At 36.7% G+C, this 18,888-nt stretch overlaps 2 protein-coding genes across 9 annotated transcripts in view; both read right to left on the bottom strand.

Annotated features, from left to right (window-relative positions):
• The window catches only part of MnM (myomesin and myosin binding protein), a 29,135-nt gene extending 21,669 nt beyond the window's left edge, over positions 1 to 7,466 (bottom strand). Inside the window, exon 1 of the mRNA XM_089244674.1 lies at positions 7,140 to 7,466. Coding sequence (XP_089100800.1) covers positions 7,140 to 7,326 — 187 coding nt within the window. The 5' untranslated portion in view covers positions 7,327 to 7,466. The remainder of the gene's footprint in view (positions 1 to 7,139) is intronic.
• Positions 7,467 to 8,135: 669 nt separating this feature from the next.
• Positions 8,136 to 18,888, bottom strand: part of LOC149076942 (uncharacterized) — a 341,983-nt gene continuing 331,230 nt past the window's right edge. For all 8 annotated transcript variants that reach the window (XM_089244666.1, XM_089244668.1, XM_089244665.1 and 5 more), the window contains 6 exons: positions 17,037 to 17,184; positions 16,209 to 16,514; positions 14,555 to 14,860; positions 10,613 to 10,767; positions 10,126 to 10,276; positions 8,136 to 9,088 (listed from right to left, as the gene is read on the bottom strand). In XM_089244666.1, coding sequence (XP_089100792.1) covers positions 8,895 to 9,088; positions 10,126 to 10,276; positions 10,613 to 10,767; positions 14,555 to 14,860; positions 16,209 to 16,514; positions 17,037 to 17,184 — 1,260 coding nt within the window. In that variant the 3' untranslated portion in view covers positions 8,136 to 8,894. The remainder of the gene's footprint in view (positions 9,089 to 10,125; positions 10,277 to 10,612; positions 10,768 to 14,554; positions 14,861 to 16,208; positions 16,515 to 17,036; positions 17,185 to 18,888) is intronic.

Here is an 18,888-nt window from a genome sequence, read left to right as displayed (position 1 = left end):
GTGGTGGTAAAGTTGGCTGAATTGTCTATTTGCGCATCAGGGTGAAAAATATTCGGAGTTATCAGTTCCTTTCTTTTTTATTCATGAGCACCGAGGCCAAAACCTGGGAACTCAGAGACCTTAAATTACCCTCTCCCAACCCAAAAAAGCGCTTGCTTGTATATCTTTGCGTTTAAGCAAAACAGGTCTCTTCAATATTAATTTTACTATGCCATCTATTTTCGTGCTAAAGACTCATGGAAGTTTTTTGGATCACTAATGGATGACCGTTTCTTTTATTTTAGTGAACGCTACTGCTTAATGTAATCACATCGGGTTTTTTTTTTTTTATAACAATAACCAATTGATAACTATATCCGAAAATGTTCCAGTTTGAAGAATGATGACCATACATCCTGTTTGGTCGAACAGGACGTATTTGGAAAGGTGACATCTCCGTTTTTCTTTCCCACGTAACTAGTTGCAAAATGCCTACCCATGCCATTTTTTCTTCTCCTTATTGTTCTAAAACGGTATTTTCCTCCCCTTAAAACTGAAATCTTAATTTTTTTTATTCTTCCATTGTAAGGAGTTAGAATGGAACTGTCGAATGAGTATCACGCATTACGATATTTCTCATAATGTACGATACATTCCACAGATTCCGTTGTGAAAGTCTTCCGGTAGAGAACGAATGTGGTCAATTGAAAGAAACTGACCAAGAACCGAAAAAAAGAGTTTTTTTTTTACCTTACATATGCCTGCACTAAGGGAAAGCCATTGCAAAAGCAGCGCTACACGTACACGGATCACAACGTTGCTATTACGGCCCGATTAGGACATGTTTAACTGAGTACAGAAAGTTTTGTAAACAATGGAGCCTTGAGACCGTCGACATAGTCGTGCGGGTTGATAGCGATATCTTATAGGGAAAAAATTAGTCTTGTTCAACCTTAGCTTGAAAATATGCAAAAAAGAAAATATTTCGACGAAAAAAATTTATAGTATACAGTCAAACCTCGTTAGTGCGTCACCCGGTAAACACGTCACTCCGCTTACCGGATCACTTTTTCGGAAGTCCCAATTGTACTCAGGTAGGAATTGGCAAGTTATGACTTACTCCGTTTAACGAGTCACTCCGCTTACTAAGTCATATTTTTGCTCTCCCAAGAGTGACTCATTAACGAGGTTTGACTGTATATACCGAATTCCTGATAACTATAAGCGCATTTTCCCCCATATTATGATATTGATCCATTCCCGTACTTTGCTCAAGTGATATTAATACCCGCAAGATTGCTTTCTCCATGATTCTAATAAGCGGCGTTGACTGAACAATAAGAATAAAACAGTCATATGTAAGTTTATTTTAAAGCTTTCCCATTTTGTTCGTTTCATGCTCATTAATATGATCAATTTCTTGCAAGCGGTTTCTGGGCTGTTAGGCCACTTCTACTGAGCTACACATGCACCTCGTCCATATTCCTCTGCGGAATTTCTAACGAATTGGTACAAGTGTGTGTGCATGTGTAGTGAACCTGACGTGAAGTTTGTTTCTGTGTAATGCTTGTTGTGTGTAGTGCTTCCATCTGCCATCAAATTTTCCTAACTATGAGTGAAGTGTAATGATTGAATAATTGTTTCATGGTAAGCCTGCTGCACTCTGTGGCGAGACTTTTTAACGGGGCTAAGGTCTAAGACATTTCTTCCTAACGTTTCGCCCACATCTGTGGCAGGCATCATCTGAGGTTAAACAAACGTAGGTCTCCGCGACAAGCGACAAAGGTTTCGTACATCAAGTGTCATCGACATGTTCACTGTATGCTTGATCGGCAGCAGAAATAATTGGCTAGTTTGTGTGGATGTGTTGTGCCAAAGCCTTTCTCGCTTGTCGCGGAGACTTACGTCCGTATAACCTCAGAAGATGGCTGCCACAGATGTGGGCGAAACGTTAGGAAGAAAATGCCCTAGACCAGCGGTTCTCAACCTTTTTTGACTCGCGGAGCCCTTTTTAGTAAAAAAATTCTATGACGGAGCCCCGTAGGCCAATTTTTAATTATTCGTTAAAGTTACTGATTTATTTTTACTATTTAAAAATATTTATAATTATTTTTTTAAATTTTAATGGTTTTTTTTTATTTTCCAGAGCGGCCGCGGAGCCCCTGAAAAGTGCACAAGGAGCCCCAAGGGCTTCGGGGAGCACCGGTTGAGAACCGCTGTCCTAGACCATGGCTCGGAAACCCTTTGCAAGACATTGAACGCCAGCCATGAAAGTGCCTCAGACAATACTATGATCGGTTTGCTTCCTTAAAGGTTATTCAAAATTATACACGTTAAAAATTTTTGTGCAATCATGCTTGAGCTCGTGCATGAGAAATTTTGCGCAAAGATGTTATTGCACAAGCGGCTTAAGCGAATTTGATAATGCATGCTTGTCCAAGCCCCACGTTTGTGCCAGCATAACAACAGTTCACTCGCATTTAATGCTGTTTTCCCACAACTTTCTTCGTTTTTCGAATTCGAATATCTCAGTGAATATTTCACGTAAAAACGTGGAGATTTTTTGCTGGTATCATGAAATATAGAGCAACAACTGCCTAATTTTTTGTGCCCTTTTTGGCACACGCGGACGATATAAAAAGTTAATTTTTTTAATTTCAATAACTACAACCCCTTTCAACATGAATGATATCTGAGTACTACATGTTCTGATACTTTTTCCTAATTGGAAGTATGCCTCTAGAACCAATGTTTCGCCAGTAGAATACCATACGCCCTGTTACCTATGCACCCTGTATGTGTATGCGGGCATTGTTCACGTTTCAGTTGCGGCGGATCACCAAAGACTGTGGCTAACAGTCAGGGCCGTCTTAAGAGCATCATGGGCACCCGGGCCAAGTGATTTTTCTGAGGCCTACCTGGAAAATTCCCGAAAAATTCAACTACCTCTCGTTTTTCTGAGGCCCTCTTCTCTTGAGGCCCCCAGGCCGTGCCAGGGTGGGCCCATGCGTTAAGACGACACTGCCAACAGTCGCCAAGTGCGAAGACGATAACTTGACTCCAGACCGGAGCAGAATGCTCCATAAACGTGTCGTGTGTGATTTGAAAAGCTAATATATTTTAGATTGTAAAAAAAAATTATGTTATAAGAAAAAAAAAAAGAGTAATATACATTAAATAGTAAAAAGGTCATTTGTTCGGTTTAATGATGATGCATCAAAAGAGCCGGCAGCACAGTGAACTCCGTCAGTCTTCACGTTTGAGTGAGTGAGCTGCGCTTTGTGTTGGCGTTTATCAAAAGCTGTACTTGAAGATTGTTCAATTACAAATTGTGGAAGTAAATATTTTTGAATTAAAAATATTTAATACAAAAAAAGATAACAACTCTCACCAGATTGCCAACTCAGTCACTCACTAGGTCGACCACATTCACACTCTCACCCCCACCCACAAAGTCACTTATTTTCTGAATTGCTCACTTAGTCACTCACTTACTCATTGACGCGCTCTTTTGCTTACTTGGCTACTGACGTGCTCCTTCACTCACTTGATCACCAACTTTGCTCGTTTACTCATTTTTCAACTGATCACTGATTTGGGCGAGTGAGTGCTCTCTCACTCACTCACACAATTGCTCTCTGACTTTTGCTCCTTCACTCACTCATTCTATCATTTGGTCACGATCCCAGCGATGATTCTCATTAGATGCGATTCTATTTTTGTTTTTCACCTTAGGTATTGACATATTCATATTAGAGATGACCGTAAAAAGTCTGACCTAGGGCCCTACTGCGGGTGGGACCACGGTTCTCCATGCTGTGCCTCCATGCTGAACACATGGTTGGGACTCAACAGATTGTAGCCCCTGTAAGCCTATTGGGAGGCATATATTCACGAATCAAGAGCTTTGATTATAACCATCACTTGACGAAAAGCCCCAGTACATGTACGGGCCATATGGCTTTAACTGAACTAATCATGATGCTAATCACTGAATCATCATCTGAGTTGTCGGTGAATATATCCTAAGTATAAAATCAAAGCATCTATCCTCGAAGGTTTCAGTGAGCTCATTAGTAGGCTTAGAAGGTTTAGTGAGCTCAGTAGGCTATCCAGGGCTCTAGCACGAGGTCTCGGGACAAACCTCTTTTTTTATTTTTTACACTATGAATTCACTATAGTAGAATCCCCACCAAATATCTTTGCCTTACGGGGGGGGGGGGGGCTATCTCCAGGATGGAGAGGGACATAATGCGCATCGAGATGCTCGTGGTAAAAAGGAAAAATTTCATTCTTTTACATGATGTGCCCTTTAACTTTTCTTTTTTTTCAGATACGATAGAACATAGCCTTTTATTTCACCTGCACAGCCCTGTTTCTCTGCTCATAGAATTTCGATGATATCTGTTGCGGAATGACAAAATAACGTGCCACCTCATACGATATGGGGAATTTTTTTTCTGCGCAACGAAAAATTCGTGTACACGGAAGCTTCATTCTCAGACTATAAACGTCCATATTTTGTGAACTTTTTCAAAATGAAAAAAATTATGCCTTTCTCAGTTACTCTTGTCCATAAAACCAATAAACGGGTAAAAATAAAATTTCTTCAGCAAAAATATGCCTTCTATAAAATATTAAAAACAATTATGTAGTGCAGTATTATATTTACATCTGAGAAAGACATCAATGAACTCGAACCCATTCCGCCACCTATCATATAAAACTGTTACAATTCTTCGACTGAAATTAGCGACCGGACTTTGATTAATATGCCGCATAAAAAACATATGACTTAATATTTTATAAGCAATAATATTAGTTAAAGCAATAATATTTGCCGCCTGGCAGTCGAGTGGTTAGGGAACTAGCTTCTCACTGTGCAGGTCTGGGTTTGAATCCCGGTTCGGGCATGGATGTTTACTAACACTAACAAATTCCCTGGACGGATCATGCTGATTCCTTGGGAATACGTGAGGATCACGTTATTATAATTATCAAGTTTGCCTCAAAATTTAGTAGTCGTTATTTGTTCATGGTAAAATAATAAAGGCCACTTCTTGAGTTTAACTTTTCCATCTAAAAATGTCATTCAATAGATTGCTGAATCCGTCCATATCCTTGCAATAGAACGGATGTTTATACTTTCCTCTTAAAAAGAAATCATTGAAGCCCCTTGGGCATTGGGTGAACAAAGTATTGACCCACATTACTGTTTATTTTAAGTTATTGCAAGCGCACTACTGCTGCAAGAATCGGCAGAATTGCCAATGGAGGTGGTTCGATCGGTTATCATAACCCATCGCAATTTTGTGTCACTAATTATAGTATACGAGTGATTTTACCACCCACAAATAACAACTGTTAAAATTTCGAAGCAAACTTGATAATTTAATTTTAATATTTTTTGCTTATGAAACATTAACTAATATTGTACAATATTTTTTTTTACAATGCGGTATATTACTCAAAATCCGGTTGCTGGTTTTATTAGAAGAATTGTAGATTCGACAATACGTGGCACGGAAGGGGGTTCTAGTTCATTTATGTTTCACACATGTAATACAAGGTGATTCTGAATTCATGGGACAAACTTTAAGAGGTGATATAACACACCTAAAAACAAGCATTTTTGATCATAGAATGTGCGGTCGAATAGCAAAGGGGGTGGAGAGTTTTTTTAGAAAGTGCTCTCTCGAACAGCACTTCACTAAAAACAAATGTCATATTTTTTCGACTAATTTGTTGCGATATTGCCATCAACCATTCGAGGGTGCATATGCACATTCAGATTTTGTTTTTCTATTGGTGCAAAGACTATCAAGGTTATGCTGCGCCAAACAATGATCAAGTGGTACAATGACTGATGGTAGAATTTGCGTTACCCAAGTTGCACCATGAGAAGACCTACCATATTGCAATACCCTGTCCTCTAGTCACGAGCATTGGCGTACGAAAAATCGACCTTTAGAGGAGTGCATTGGGTTCGGGAAGCACAAGGAATTTCTCCCAGAGGGAGAGAGAAATTTTGAGCTACTAGCCTTCAAAAAGCGTTTTAAATTAACAGAAATGGATAAAAATAACATACAGTATATAAAGAAATTTTCTTACGATATTTTAATTTTTTATCAAAATATTTGAAAATATTTTTAATTTTAGATCTTTTTGGGGAGGGCATGGCAACCAACGATTGCTACTTGCAGGGGTGACTTAAGCGAGGGTGCAAGAGGTGCGATATACACGGGTAGCAAATTATAAGGGGCGGCAGCTTAAGCTTTAGTTAGACATACCAAAATTTTTAAAAATTTCCAATACTAAAAATTCGCGTGACAAAAGGCAAATTTATGGTTTGGCTGACTGTGGACTACAAAATTTTTGCCACCCTTCTCTAATTTTCCTGACTATTTCTTAAATTTGCCACAAGCTATAGCCAGTTCAGCCTGTAAACGTGACTGTTTTTTCATAACTTTTTCGTCACTCTTTTCCTCTTGAACTGGTCCCTTGCTTTTTAGGTCACTTTTCGGTAACTCACATGCTCGCACAATGTTTTGATCACTCACAGGCTTGCAAACTCTATTTATAGGAGGCGGATTTATACTTTTGTAAATTTTATCGCCCTTTCCCTCCGCCATCACACCAATTTTATTGACCACTCATTTCTCGAATTTATCGCATTACGCGATAAACCCCTCTGTAAATACGGCTCTGCACATGACATATTATGCTTTTGAGCCATACCTTGCCGACAAAAATGTTAAAATACTTGCAGGAGACAGAGCTTTGGGACAGTAATACCGGAAACAAGAATGCATTCTATCACAAGGGGCAAAGAATGCGTTTTGATAGATTGATACTCTCATCTAGTAATGGCAAATTAAGAATTCGGCTCCTTGTCCGATCTCTGGCGTAACAGAAACGGGTTTATAAAAAAAATTATATAAAAGTCGCCTCGTCGTATTTTCTCTTTAGTTTACAGGGTAAGTTTCAGTAATGATGACTCATCAACAAGAGCTGAAATGTGAATTGAGTTATCTGGCGTAATTAAAAACAGTAAAATAACCCAAAAACAGAAAATTTTTAAAAAGCGGGATGTATGATCATGTTAACTCTATTTAGAAAAAGTAAACTATTGTGTGTTTTTTTTCTCTCGGTAGCTTTACCTGGATCCCCAAGGTAAAGCACTGTCAGCCTTCCGCAAGTCTTTTCTAGGAGCGGCACATGAGGTTTTGCACCCGGGCGGCAGTGAAGCTCTAACCGCCCATGGCTACTTGAATATAATCTTGAATCCAAAAAATAAAAATTTTTGTTAATGACTGGAACTGACTTGCCCGAAATTAAAGCCTTCATTGTTACATTTAAAGTTCATATAAATTCGTACTTAATGCTTATCTTCATACAGCCAACACTCGATTTTATGAACCTTCAATTTACGAACTAATTTTTCTGGTCACAATTAATATACTATCTCTTTAAAAGGTTTTCCCATTTACGAACTTATAATTTTGCAAACAAATTTATCCTGTCCCATGGCATCCACATCCTGGAGCAGGGCCCTTTAGGATACTACTTTACCTCACACCAACTCTAGTCATATATCGTCATATGGCGATTGCCAACAAGTGGAGTTGGGTGGGAAAAGAAGGTGCCGTCTATCGGTAGTCGCTCCAGGTTCGATAGGTAAAGAACTTTTTCTGACGTTCTTTTGGCTGGACTTGAACCCATGGACCTTGACGGCAACCTTCCTAGTGGAAGACGAGCATCTTGCCACTCGGGCGCTCAGGGCCCCCAAACACAAAAAATGATGGTAGTCACCTCGTGCCAGGGCTGAAGCCCTATCAGCATCTCCCTTATCCATCGTAGGGGTTCATAAAACCAAGCTTCGACTTTATAGGCCTAATTGAATTTGTCAAACCTATTGAAACTAATGAAGCTGTTTTTGACATACTCCGTCAAAATAGCAGATCTTTGAAGAACTAAGTTGACCCACGAATGTGACTTATTTGTATAAATATATAATTATATCTCATGAAAAAAAGCACAGCAGGAATTACTAGAAGGAAAACTAGAATACATGGCATTAATTTTTGAAGCCTCACAAAGCTCTTCTATATAATAAAAAAAAATAACATAGCAAATGAACTAAAGATTTTCCTCCATAAAAACTCAAGCAACTACTTTTATTATCAGAAACAATTACACATAAAGAGGAACGGATATGGAGAAATATCACAGGTATACATCAAAACAGCACAGATTCTACTATAATATGCTCGAAAACCAAAGAAAAAAAAGAGAAAAAAATGCTTAACATAAAAACTCAAGATATATACATAGGCACTCGAACGTAGTCTTGGACAAATCAACCTTTCAACAAGAACCTGCTGTACAAAGATTGACAGCTAGTCCTATTATACGTATATTCCTAATACGCTAGGAACATTGCACTTAGAGGGGAAAAAACGTATAATTCTTTTTTCTCCTATAAAATATATATATCATTCTCGCATAATAATAAATACTGTACAAGTCCGGGAGCTTCCAGAGCCGCCATGTAAAGGTGGGGCAATCATGGACCGCATAATACCCAAGATAAAATTTCCAAGACTCTTTGAGAAGATTCTACAATGGTCTAGTATATCTTATGTATGCAGTTAGTTACAAATATTATTTTCCGTACAGTTATTCACGAGTATGTAATCATCTTAATGATTGTTGGATTTCATTTTCACATTCAGTAAAACAGGGCATATGAAAGTCATTTATCTGAAAAATTTGTGGAGTACATTATTAATAGATTGTTTCTGAATTGAAGTGCAGGGGAAATTTTTATCTTAGGTAATGATCAATATCACAATGAAAGAAGTCCCTAAATATAGGGATAAGTAAGGTGAAACGTGAAACAAAAAGGAGCTTCTTCATTTCAGTAAGCTCTCAGCAAAATGCCATAGCTTGAAGAAGTATTCATTTCTTCCCGCAAGAACGTGTTTAGTGTAGCTTCGTAGAAGAGGTTCCACATTGGCTTCCCTTATCCACGAAGAAGTGGTCTCAGTGCTGTAGCTAACAGAGATAGTTTTCTCATCAACCTCTGGTTTCTCTGCTTCTTTGAACCCTGCAAAGGAGAGAAATGAAATGCAGGATTTCAAAAAAACATAATTTTGCCAGCTTGTTAAACTTGATATGCAAATTTTTAGTATCATGATAATATTAACAGAATTCTTAATAAGAATAAAATTTTGATTAAAATAAAATAATTTAAAAATTTTTATGGTGGCCAACATCTTCCCACAATATAAAATGGAGATTCTTCTCAGTGGACTGGGGTTGCCAGAGGGAATTCTTCACAGTTCAAACAATACTCTACATGGTATGTTATTTTCATTTCAATGAATAACTGCGAACAGAATTCAGAGGAAAAACAAAAAAAATTGGAAATTTGTTAGCAGTCACAAAACTTTTGTTTTATACTGAAAAAAAATGCTAAGAAATACAGATAGATACCAAATTAAGTCAACTATGGTAGTTGCCTGAATTCTGAATGTGTCGTGTTTGGTTGAACAAGCACTCAAGAGAGTGGTGGGGAAAAACATTCAATTCTCTTAAGTAATGCCTATGAAATTTCACAACCATGAGAAAATTTTAAAAGAAAAATTATGGCTGATATAGCAGAATAATATCACTGGAAAAATGCAACTTGCAAAATTGTCAATGAAGTGAAACAGAAGATCATTTGGAGAAAATTGATTTAAAGTTTGAAATTATGCATTAATTGCACAAATCTATCCGAGATATTTCCAATGTGAATATATGGACAAAATTAAATGAAAGAATTTATTATATGCTATACATAGAGCAAAGTAATTTTTATTGATCTAAAAAAAATCAGGTTTACTTAAGATGAGGTTTAGGGAAAAAATTCAAAAAAACATTTTTGTTACATGGGACCTACATAGAGAAAATGTATTTCTTTCTATCTTTGGTTTGCAAAAATTTTACTTAACATGTTTATGTGCGATTTCTTAAAAAATTCCAACTTGACATGTTTCCCCCTCAATTTCTATGTGTCTAAATCAAAGACTCAATCTCAAAAAACTAGGAATTCATGCACAGAAAGTTGTGAAAGATGATTATGTTGTTCAAAGTTCTTACCTGGCGGACGAACCACTTTTACTGGCTCTTCGGATTCAAGGGGATCACTTATTCCGATCTCATTCCTTGCCATGATTCTAACCAAATAGTCATGTCCTTCGACCAGGTCTCGAATCTGCAATCTCTGTGTTTCGCCATCAACTTGTCCAACCTGAGAAAAATATTACCATTTTTAATTTAAAACAGTTAAGATTATCCTAATGAGAATCAGGGGACATTGGGCAAGACCCTGTGGGCTAGTGATATTAAGGTGTGGTACTATTATTTTTGAGACTAAGTATAGAGGTAGGTAAATTGGTAATTTCATCTAGGTGAAAGAGGATGGCGGCGGGGGAGGGGATAGAACATTAATTTGCTCATATTTCTTTTAGATGTTTTTATTTATCAAACATTTATTTTCCAGGTTTTGGCTTCATCTGTAATCAGCAATAATTTTAAATTACTGTCATATACCTTTCCAAAATGTATATTCTATATAAATACAAACCTCCATCCACATAATTCTTCTTGTATCTCTAAGGGCTACAGTATAACCAAGTATCAGAGATCCTCCGTCTGATTCTGGACGACCCCATTCTATGAGGATGGTACTGGGCCCAGTTGCTAACATCTCCAAAGGTGCAGTTGGTGGCGATGGTCGCTCTGGTAAAATAAATGGCATATACATAAAATTTTCTGATAGACTCGAAGCTAAACAGTGTCATTTTCAAATATAGAACAAATTTTTAAGTTATCTGACTTAGCTCAATATGGCTTCCAATTAGCATTCATAAACATTAATCCGTTATTATTTATTTGAATTTTCAAAATGAGTATACTAGATCAGTGTTACCCATGGTCCATGACAATGGTGCAAGTCAGACTTGATAATTTCGAATCTAACTGAATGAAAAACTATTCAACAGTTGTAATATTGATATTAGTAATGTATCCGTATGGGTTCAAATAAAAATTAGACCTTCATACTTCAGGTAACCATATTTCATCAAGGAAAATGTGGTATATTGTGGAAAAATTGTGGTAGTTCATATGGAGGATTGCTCATCACAGCAAAAAATGCAATTTATGATAAATTTGCTAATTATTGCTAAAATTGCAGAAGGGTAGAGAAATAAAGAACTACAGTAAATCACAGTAAACTAAAATGTATTTATGAAAAAATCCATTGTGAACATGGAACCATATTTTATTCAGAAAGCTATGGGAAACTGCTATTTATTTATTTATTTATTTACTTATGCAATATTGTTGACCTTTCGAAGGCCTATACAAGAGGACTCAGGGGATTTACACATAGATGTTTTGTAACATTCTGCAAGAAATTGGAGATCGTAGGGAATTAACACTAGTGGAAGGGAGCTTGTTCCATTCAACTATGGTGTTAGGAAAGAAAATGCATTTAAAACAGTCTGCAGAGGCAAATATAGGTTTTAATTTTTTGGGGTGGTGAAGTCTATTAGAAACATAGGAAGGCATAGTCAGAACACTGGATGTATCGAAATTCAGATGACCATGAGTAATCTTAAAAAGCATGGATAAGAGGGAAATAAGTCCATGAGTAGCAAGTGGGTGGAGATTAAGTTCGAGTTTAAGATTGGAAATGGAACTGCAAGAGGACCAGCAATCATGAATAAAGCGGGCGGATTTATTTTAAATAGATTCAAGTTTGTCAATATTACAAGAGAGATGTGGGGGTCCCAGACCTCAGCTGCATAAGAAAGAACAAGAGAATTACACTCATGTCCATAAATTAAGGATAATTCAAAATCACACGGAAATCGAAATCTAAAGTAAAAATTTCACCTGTAGAATTATCACACACATCTGCAAGAATGATATGCAAATTTCAGGAAGCCACCAGATGATGCCGATAGTACGTCACAATGACGAGAGTGTAAGAGGGGGGTATATAAGGAATGGTGGCAAAGAATGGAAATTGTTTGCAAGAGTTCTGTAAGGCGCTCAGTGCCATAAGCGAATAGTTATGACACAGAGGACGCATGTGGATGATTTTTTACGTGGTAGAATTATCGGCCGCCTGGAATGTGGGCGTACTCAGATGGAAGTATCCGAGGAACTTGGAATTGCCCAAAGTGCCATCTCTAGGCTTTGGCAAAGATTCCAAGATAATGGAAATGTCAGTAGACGTTACAGTACAGGTCGCCCCAGAGTTACAACACTGAATGAAGACTGGTATTTGGCAATAACTGCCAAAAGAAGCAGATGGAGCACAGAATCCGACCTGTCTCGTCAGCTATCTGCAGCCACGGGTACCACAGTTTCAAGGCAAACCATGTACAGACGTTTGGAAGATATTGGTCTATATGCTCGCAGGCCTGTCAGATGTGTTCCGCTCACAGCAACTCACTGTCGGCAGCGATTAGCCTGGAGTAGAGAACATGCAATGTGGACATCGTCACAGTGGGCTTGTGTGATGTTTTCCGACGAGTCCAGGTTTAGCTTGGTGCAGCATTGTTCGTTTGGGGTGGAATTATACTGGGTTCCAGAACAAATCTGCATGTTCAGACCGGAACCATGAAAGCCCAAATTTATCGGGATATCATTCTGGAACAACATGTACGTTTGTTTAGGGGTGCCATGGGTGCAGAATTTGTGTTTATGGATGACAACGCCCGTCCTCACCGAGCAAACATCGTAAACGAATGCCTTGAATCTGAGGATATAACCCGTATGGAATGGCCAGCATTCTCACCTGACGTGAATCCGATAGAGCATGTGTGGGACGTGCTTGGCCGACAAGTTGCAGCCCGTCAACCACCTCCTACATGTGTACTGGAACTTCGGAGAGCATTGCTTGCTGAGTGGAGTGATCTTCCCCAAGATCAGATCGATAATTTGATACTCAGCATGCCAAGGCGTTGTACGGACCGTATTTCATTGCATGGGAGACATACAATGTATTAACCATCATACCAACCATGTAATAGTAAGTTTTTGTAAAGGAGATATTTTTTACAATTGCTCCAGGGAGCAAAAATCGTAGTTTTTATGAATGGTATCATACATACACCATTGTTTTTGTTCATTATCTTTTGTTTAATAAATGTGCTTTATGAATAAGTAACGTTTGTTTTGTTTCTGAACCTTTATTTGCCGGAGCTGGCATTATCCTTAATTTATGGACATGAGTGTATAAGTTTGGTAGCAGAGAAGTTGGACATCACAAGTAGAATGTTTGAGGTTGCTGAGAAGGAAGAAAAGTTTACTGTGATCTAAAGTATGGGAAAGATATAGTATATCATCAACTGTCACCAAAAACATTGTCATAAATCGGCAAAATCACCAATTGTTGCTGAAATGGCTAAAAATTACAAATGAGTGGAAAATGAAGGGCCATGAACTTGCAGTGAATTTATATGTAATTCACGGAAAAACATTCAACATGATAAATATGAGATAAGTATTTACATCAGGGATTTACAAATCAAATAAAAAATTAGGCAGCAGCTAGATTTCTTGGGAGTCAAGTATGGTAGAAGGAAACAGTTAAGGCATATAATTGCCCTTTTTCCCTCCCCACTGCTGGCTCAATGATACTCACATAAAGCAATAATAATAATAATAACAATAATATTGATCTAGGTTCTTTCTTCAGTAACATTGGCTCATGTGAATTGCCCGGTCCTCTTCTTGAATTTGATTTCTTTTAGTTTTTGCCTAATTAATTAATTAATGCTTTGTAGATATTGTACGTGTAACATGAATGGCAGGTATTAATCTCTGGTGTTCTGTGTCATTGTGCAAATAAATCTATCTATCTATATTTTTTCTGAGGAAAAACGATTCAAAATAATGTTTTTCGGAACTTAATGATCCTTTTCCATGTTGATAGACATGTTTACAAAAATGTCAAAAATTTTGAATTGTACTCTTATTTAAATTTAGTAATAACACTTGGAAACTTTAGGCACCAGTACAAATTTTTTAGTCACCATGGCGACGTAGGATTTATCCAGCCCTGATTTATATTTATAGTCAAAATAATAAAATAATACACTTCAAAAAATTATGAAAACCATCTTCATTCATGATAGATTACCCATTCAAATAAGATTTGTTAAAATACAAGACTATTACATAAGGGAGTTGAAATGGACAAAAACACAGCAATGTCTTGTACAATATGGGGCACAGTCATGTCACTCATGCTGTAAGTTACTGGTTCGTTAAATTGTTTCAGATTTTTTACTGGTACTTGGGTTCAGATAGGATGAGAAATACTGTACTAGATCATTCAGAATAAGTGTAACTGATTTAACTTTTTGCAAGATGAGATATAAGCATTATATTAATAAGTAATTAATAATACAAACACAACAAAAAAACAGAACTGAGTGTGTAATCAGTTGGACAAAGAACTTTTTTTTCAATTTGAACCATTGAAGAATTTTTTAAAACACCATCTTACCTGCTGTAACAGTGAGTCTAATTGCCTTCTCTGTTTCCAGTGGGGGACTCAGCCCAGCAGGATTTTCAGCAAACACCCTGAAGAAGTATTCATTCTTTGATGACAAATTATGCACTGTGTAGCTTGTGATGTTTGCATCCAATGTTTCTAGACGATTCCAAGCTTTCCTCTGAGCCTCACGCTTTTCAACTATGTATGCTGTGAGATCAGCTCCTCCTGTGTTTGCAGGTGGCTTCCAGGTGAGTGTCAAGGATTTGTTGGTCATATGTGAAACTGACAAGGGACCCACTGGTGAAGATGGGGGAGCTGAAAATAAATTAGTACTCGTCACAAGAGGTTCACAGGTTCACATTCAGCTACACTGCAATTTCCTGCCCATAATCTGGGCCTGCATACAGAGTGCATAGGTAACACGACATGTGACATTTTACTGGTGAACCGACATTTTTATCATTGATCCTAGAGGCATAGTTCCAATCAAGAAAAAGTATCCACATAACGTGTTGTACTCAGATATACCATTAATGTTGCAAGGGTTAATTAATGTTAGAGTTATTAAAATAAAAATGTTAACTTTTCATACGGACATTCTGTGCTCAAGAACCCAATCAAAGTTGTTGCCCTGTCTCTCCTGATGCCAACAAATAGAATTCCATATTTCTAAGTGCAATATTTGCTGAGATATTCAAATTCGAAACACTGAGAACAGTTGGGGGGGGGGGCGGTAAATGCATGTAAAACAGTTTACCCATACTTAACGCGGTTTTTTTCGACTTTCCTCCATTTTTCAAATATCTCAGTGGATATTGCACTTAGAAAAATTGAATTCTTTTTGTTGGCATAAAGAAACATGGCACACTGCAAAAACTTTGTGATTGGGTTCTTGAGCACAGGGTGTCCGTATAAAAAGTTAAAATTTTTATTTTAATAACTATACAACACATTGCAACACTAATGATATATCTTAGTACTAGACTTTATGTGGATATTTTTTCTAATTGGAAGTATGCCTCAAGGATCAATGGTTTGCCAGTGAAGTACCATATGAAGTTACCTACACACCCTGTATAATCCGTACATGCAAATCCTTCCACAAAAAAAAAAAAGGAAATACTATTGAAACCTTAAGAAACAGAAGGGATTGGTTGCATTTTATTCACAAAAAAATGATGATACTTCTATTTGCATTCATACCAAGTCTGGTTGGATTTTCAAAAATTTACATTTATTGCTATAATATTTAAAATGGTGGTTGAAAAAAAAATATATATGTTCAGTCAAAATTTCTACATGCCCCAGGCATGTGATGCAATAGATTTGTAAATGATGCATACAGCATGTGTTATGCTAAAATTTTTTATTTTTTTTGTTGATTATTCTTAAAATGCATTTTTACTCACACCTCTAAAGAAAAGGCTGCAGATAATACATAGCGTTGTGTGTGTGTATAATCCACACTAAGAAATTAAAATAAGTTTTATCATGTAATCTGCAGATAACAAAAACGAAATCGCTGTAAATGAAATTTTCGTGGATGAATAAAAAATTAATGTTAGAAATTTCACATTAAAAAATCTCATAAAACATGCTAAAGAAGCATCAATATCACTTTCACATTCATTAAATTGATATTTGTTTTAAAATGTTTGCTTACAAATTTTCAGACCAGCTGTAATGGGTTCTTCTGGTGAATAGGGTGGACTTGTACCAATTTCATTCCTTGCTGATACTCTGAAATGATATGCTGTTTCTTTCTTTAGTCCAGTAACTTCCATCGAGAGTGACCGGCCGTCTGTTGTTCCCACACGCTGCCAAGCTTTCCTATTGGCTTCTTTTTTCTCAACGATGTATTCCACGATAGGGCTGCCCCCATCATTGTCTGGAGCCAACCAGCTGAGTGTGAATGAAGTTTCTGTCATGTTTGAAGTAGTGAATGGTCCCTTAGGTGAAAGAGGTTTGTCTGAAAAGAATTTTTTTTGTAGAAAAATTTGTGCACCAAAGTGGGAAAATTAGACTGATTGAGATGAGAACTAATGCAGTCTTGCTCAATAAAACACCTTATGTAGTAGCGACCATTCCATTACAACAACCAATAAGTCCTGAATGTTTCCATATAAAGACCATCAAATATATTTTTCCCCTTTCAATATAACAACCACCCAATATAATGTTCGTTTCTGATAGAACAATGGGGGGGGGGAATCATTACAACAAACATAGACTATAATGATATTTTTATGTTTGGTAAATGAATAAAATAAATGTTTTTCATGATGTATGAAAAAAAAGGCTAAATTTGTCATGTCATGTTAAATTTGACAAGTAGAACCTAATTAAATTAGATTATTTTTGTACAGCATTCATTACTCTAAATAAGTTCAAAGCTTCAAAAGCCTTGTGATAAAATCCTACAATGGCTAAGAGTTTCCAGAAATTTATAACAATACTTTAGGATTTCATTAAGATGCAAAAAAATACATACTGAATAAGCTCTTCGGAGCAACTGGATCAGATACCAAAGGTTCACTTCGCCCATATTCATTGGTTGCAATGACACGGAATGCATATTCTATACCTTCACTGAGATTTGGAACTTCGCAAGTCAACACATCATTGCTGACTGTTGTCACCTATTTGAAAAAATATCATAAAATACTTTTGTTTCAATATGCACACTTAAAGGAGATATATATATTTTTTCTAATATTAATTAATTCCACATGTGTCTTGCATCAAGCTGCGTAGTTTCTGTAGTTAGAGAAAAAATATTGCACTACATTTGTACATATGAAATGGATGCAAGTGACCAACACAGTGTAACTTTGGTTTACAAGCATAATTTGTTCCATGAATATGCTTTGTTATCTGAGAAACACTCATATATATCGAATCAAACTTCCCCACAGGAAATAATAAAAACTTGAAATGATTCCTTCCACAACTGTTCCCTTTTAAGATTCTTTTCAAAGATATAGTGCAGATTGATTTATTTTACTTTAGTCATCTCTCGGTATTTCCAAGGATTACATTCCAGGAGTAACTGGGAATACTAAAAATATTCAACCAACACAAGCCAAAACTTTTTGTTTTTTTAGACATCTTGTTGTATATGCTTTGTGCGGCAGAAGTAGAGGGGGCCTCCAATGATTCTTAGAGATGTTTTCTAAAAGAAAATTATAATGTTCGTTAGCCATTTCTTCTTCATTTAGTTTGTTAGAGAACTTTTGACATGGTCCCACCCTTGACAGGTGCAATGGCTAAAATTGGCAATAGAGCCTGGGCCCTGTTCGATTTGAAAGAAACAGAGTATGGTAACAACGATTCCTCTTTTAATTTTTCTACAATTGAAAAACATACCATAGATGGGTCTCCGTCCTGGAAAAAATCCATTGTTGATTTAAACTTATGTTAAAATTATTATGTTGCTCATAATGAACTTGTCTTCCACTTCTTAATCATCATGCAGTATCGCTTAAATTTCAGGAGTATTCAGTTTGATTAATCCCTCCCCTGTCAATTTCTGAATTGCTTTAATTAATTCTCCTATTTCTCTCTTCTATGTCCACATCAATGAAACCTTCTCCATCCACCTGTTTTTCTGACGTGAAAATATCTTTCATAATCTTTTCGGCTGGCTCCATAGAAATAAATGGATGTTTCATCGGGTGCACATTGTGACAAAAAGTTCTAACACAAGATGACTGTTCTCATCTTTATAGCTTACACAGTTCTAGCAATGACACTAATAGCATCGGTGAAATTCATCCATACAAATACAGATCCTACGTTTTCTATATTTGTACCTTCTTTGATTCCCTGCACAATAATCATTGAGTAATGTGCATAGCGACCCATAAATGTTTGCATAACATCCACTCGAGCAGCTGAATGCTAGATGTGAAATTAGAAGGCATATAGAGTAACACCCAACAAGAGGTTGAGACAGTTCAGGGCTTGTGCTATGAATGTCACTCCTGTAGTCAATGACATCTCAACAAATGTGACAAAATCAAACAAGGATTCTTAAACTATTGAATGGTTTTGTTTATACACATTTGCCTACAATATATATTCTTAATTTTGTCTTTCATTAATATAATCAAAAAGAGCCTCGAAGAAAAGCTTGTGGTGAGATTCGATTTGTATTTTATCTCACAGATGGCGGCACTTGTAAAGCCGACGCGATTGGATTGTCACGCGGGAAATCGCGTGAGAAGCGATCGAACCATCAAGAGCTTAACATGTCGCTCCGTAGATTTTTTTATTTCGTCTTATGTTTCGTGTTGTAAATAAATAATTATTTTAAGAAATTAATCAATTATCCTGAATCCATC

The sequence above is a fragment of the Pholcus phalangioides genome, unplaced genomic scaffold, assembly GCF_987345545.1.
Source record: "Pholcus phalangioides strain wild (caught in Gottingen) unplaced genomic scaffold, Ppha-v1.0 ptg000015l_1, whole genome shotgun sequence".
Classification (NCBI taxonomy): domain Eukaryota; kingdom Metazoa; phylum Arthropoda; class Arachnida; order Araneae; family Pholcidae; genus Pholcus; species Pholcus phalangioides.
Note: the sequence above shows the minus strand (reverse complement) of the source record. Positions and strands in the feature narration are given on the sequence as shown.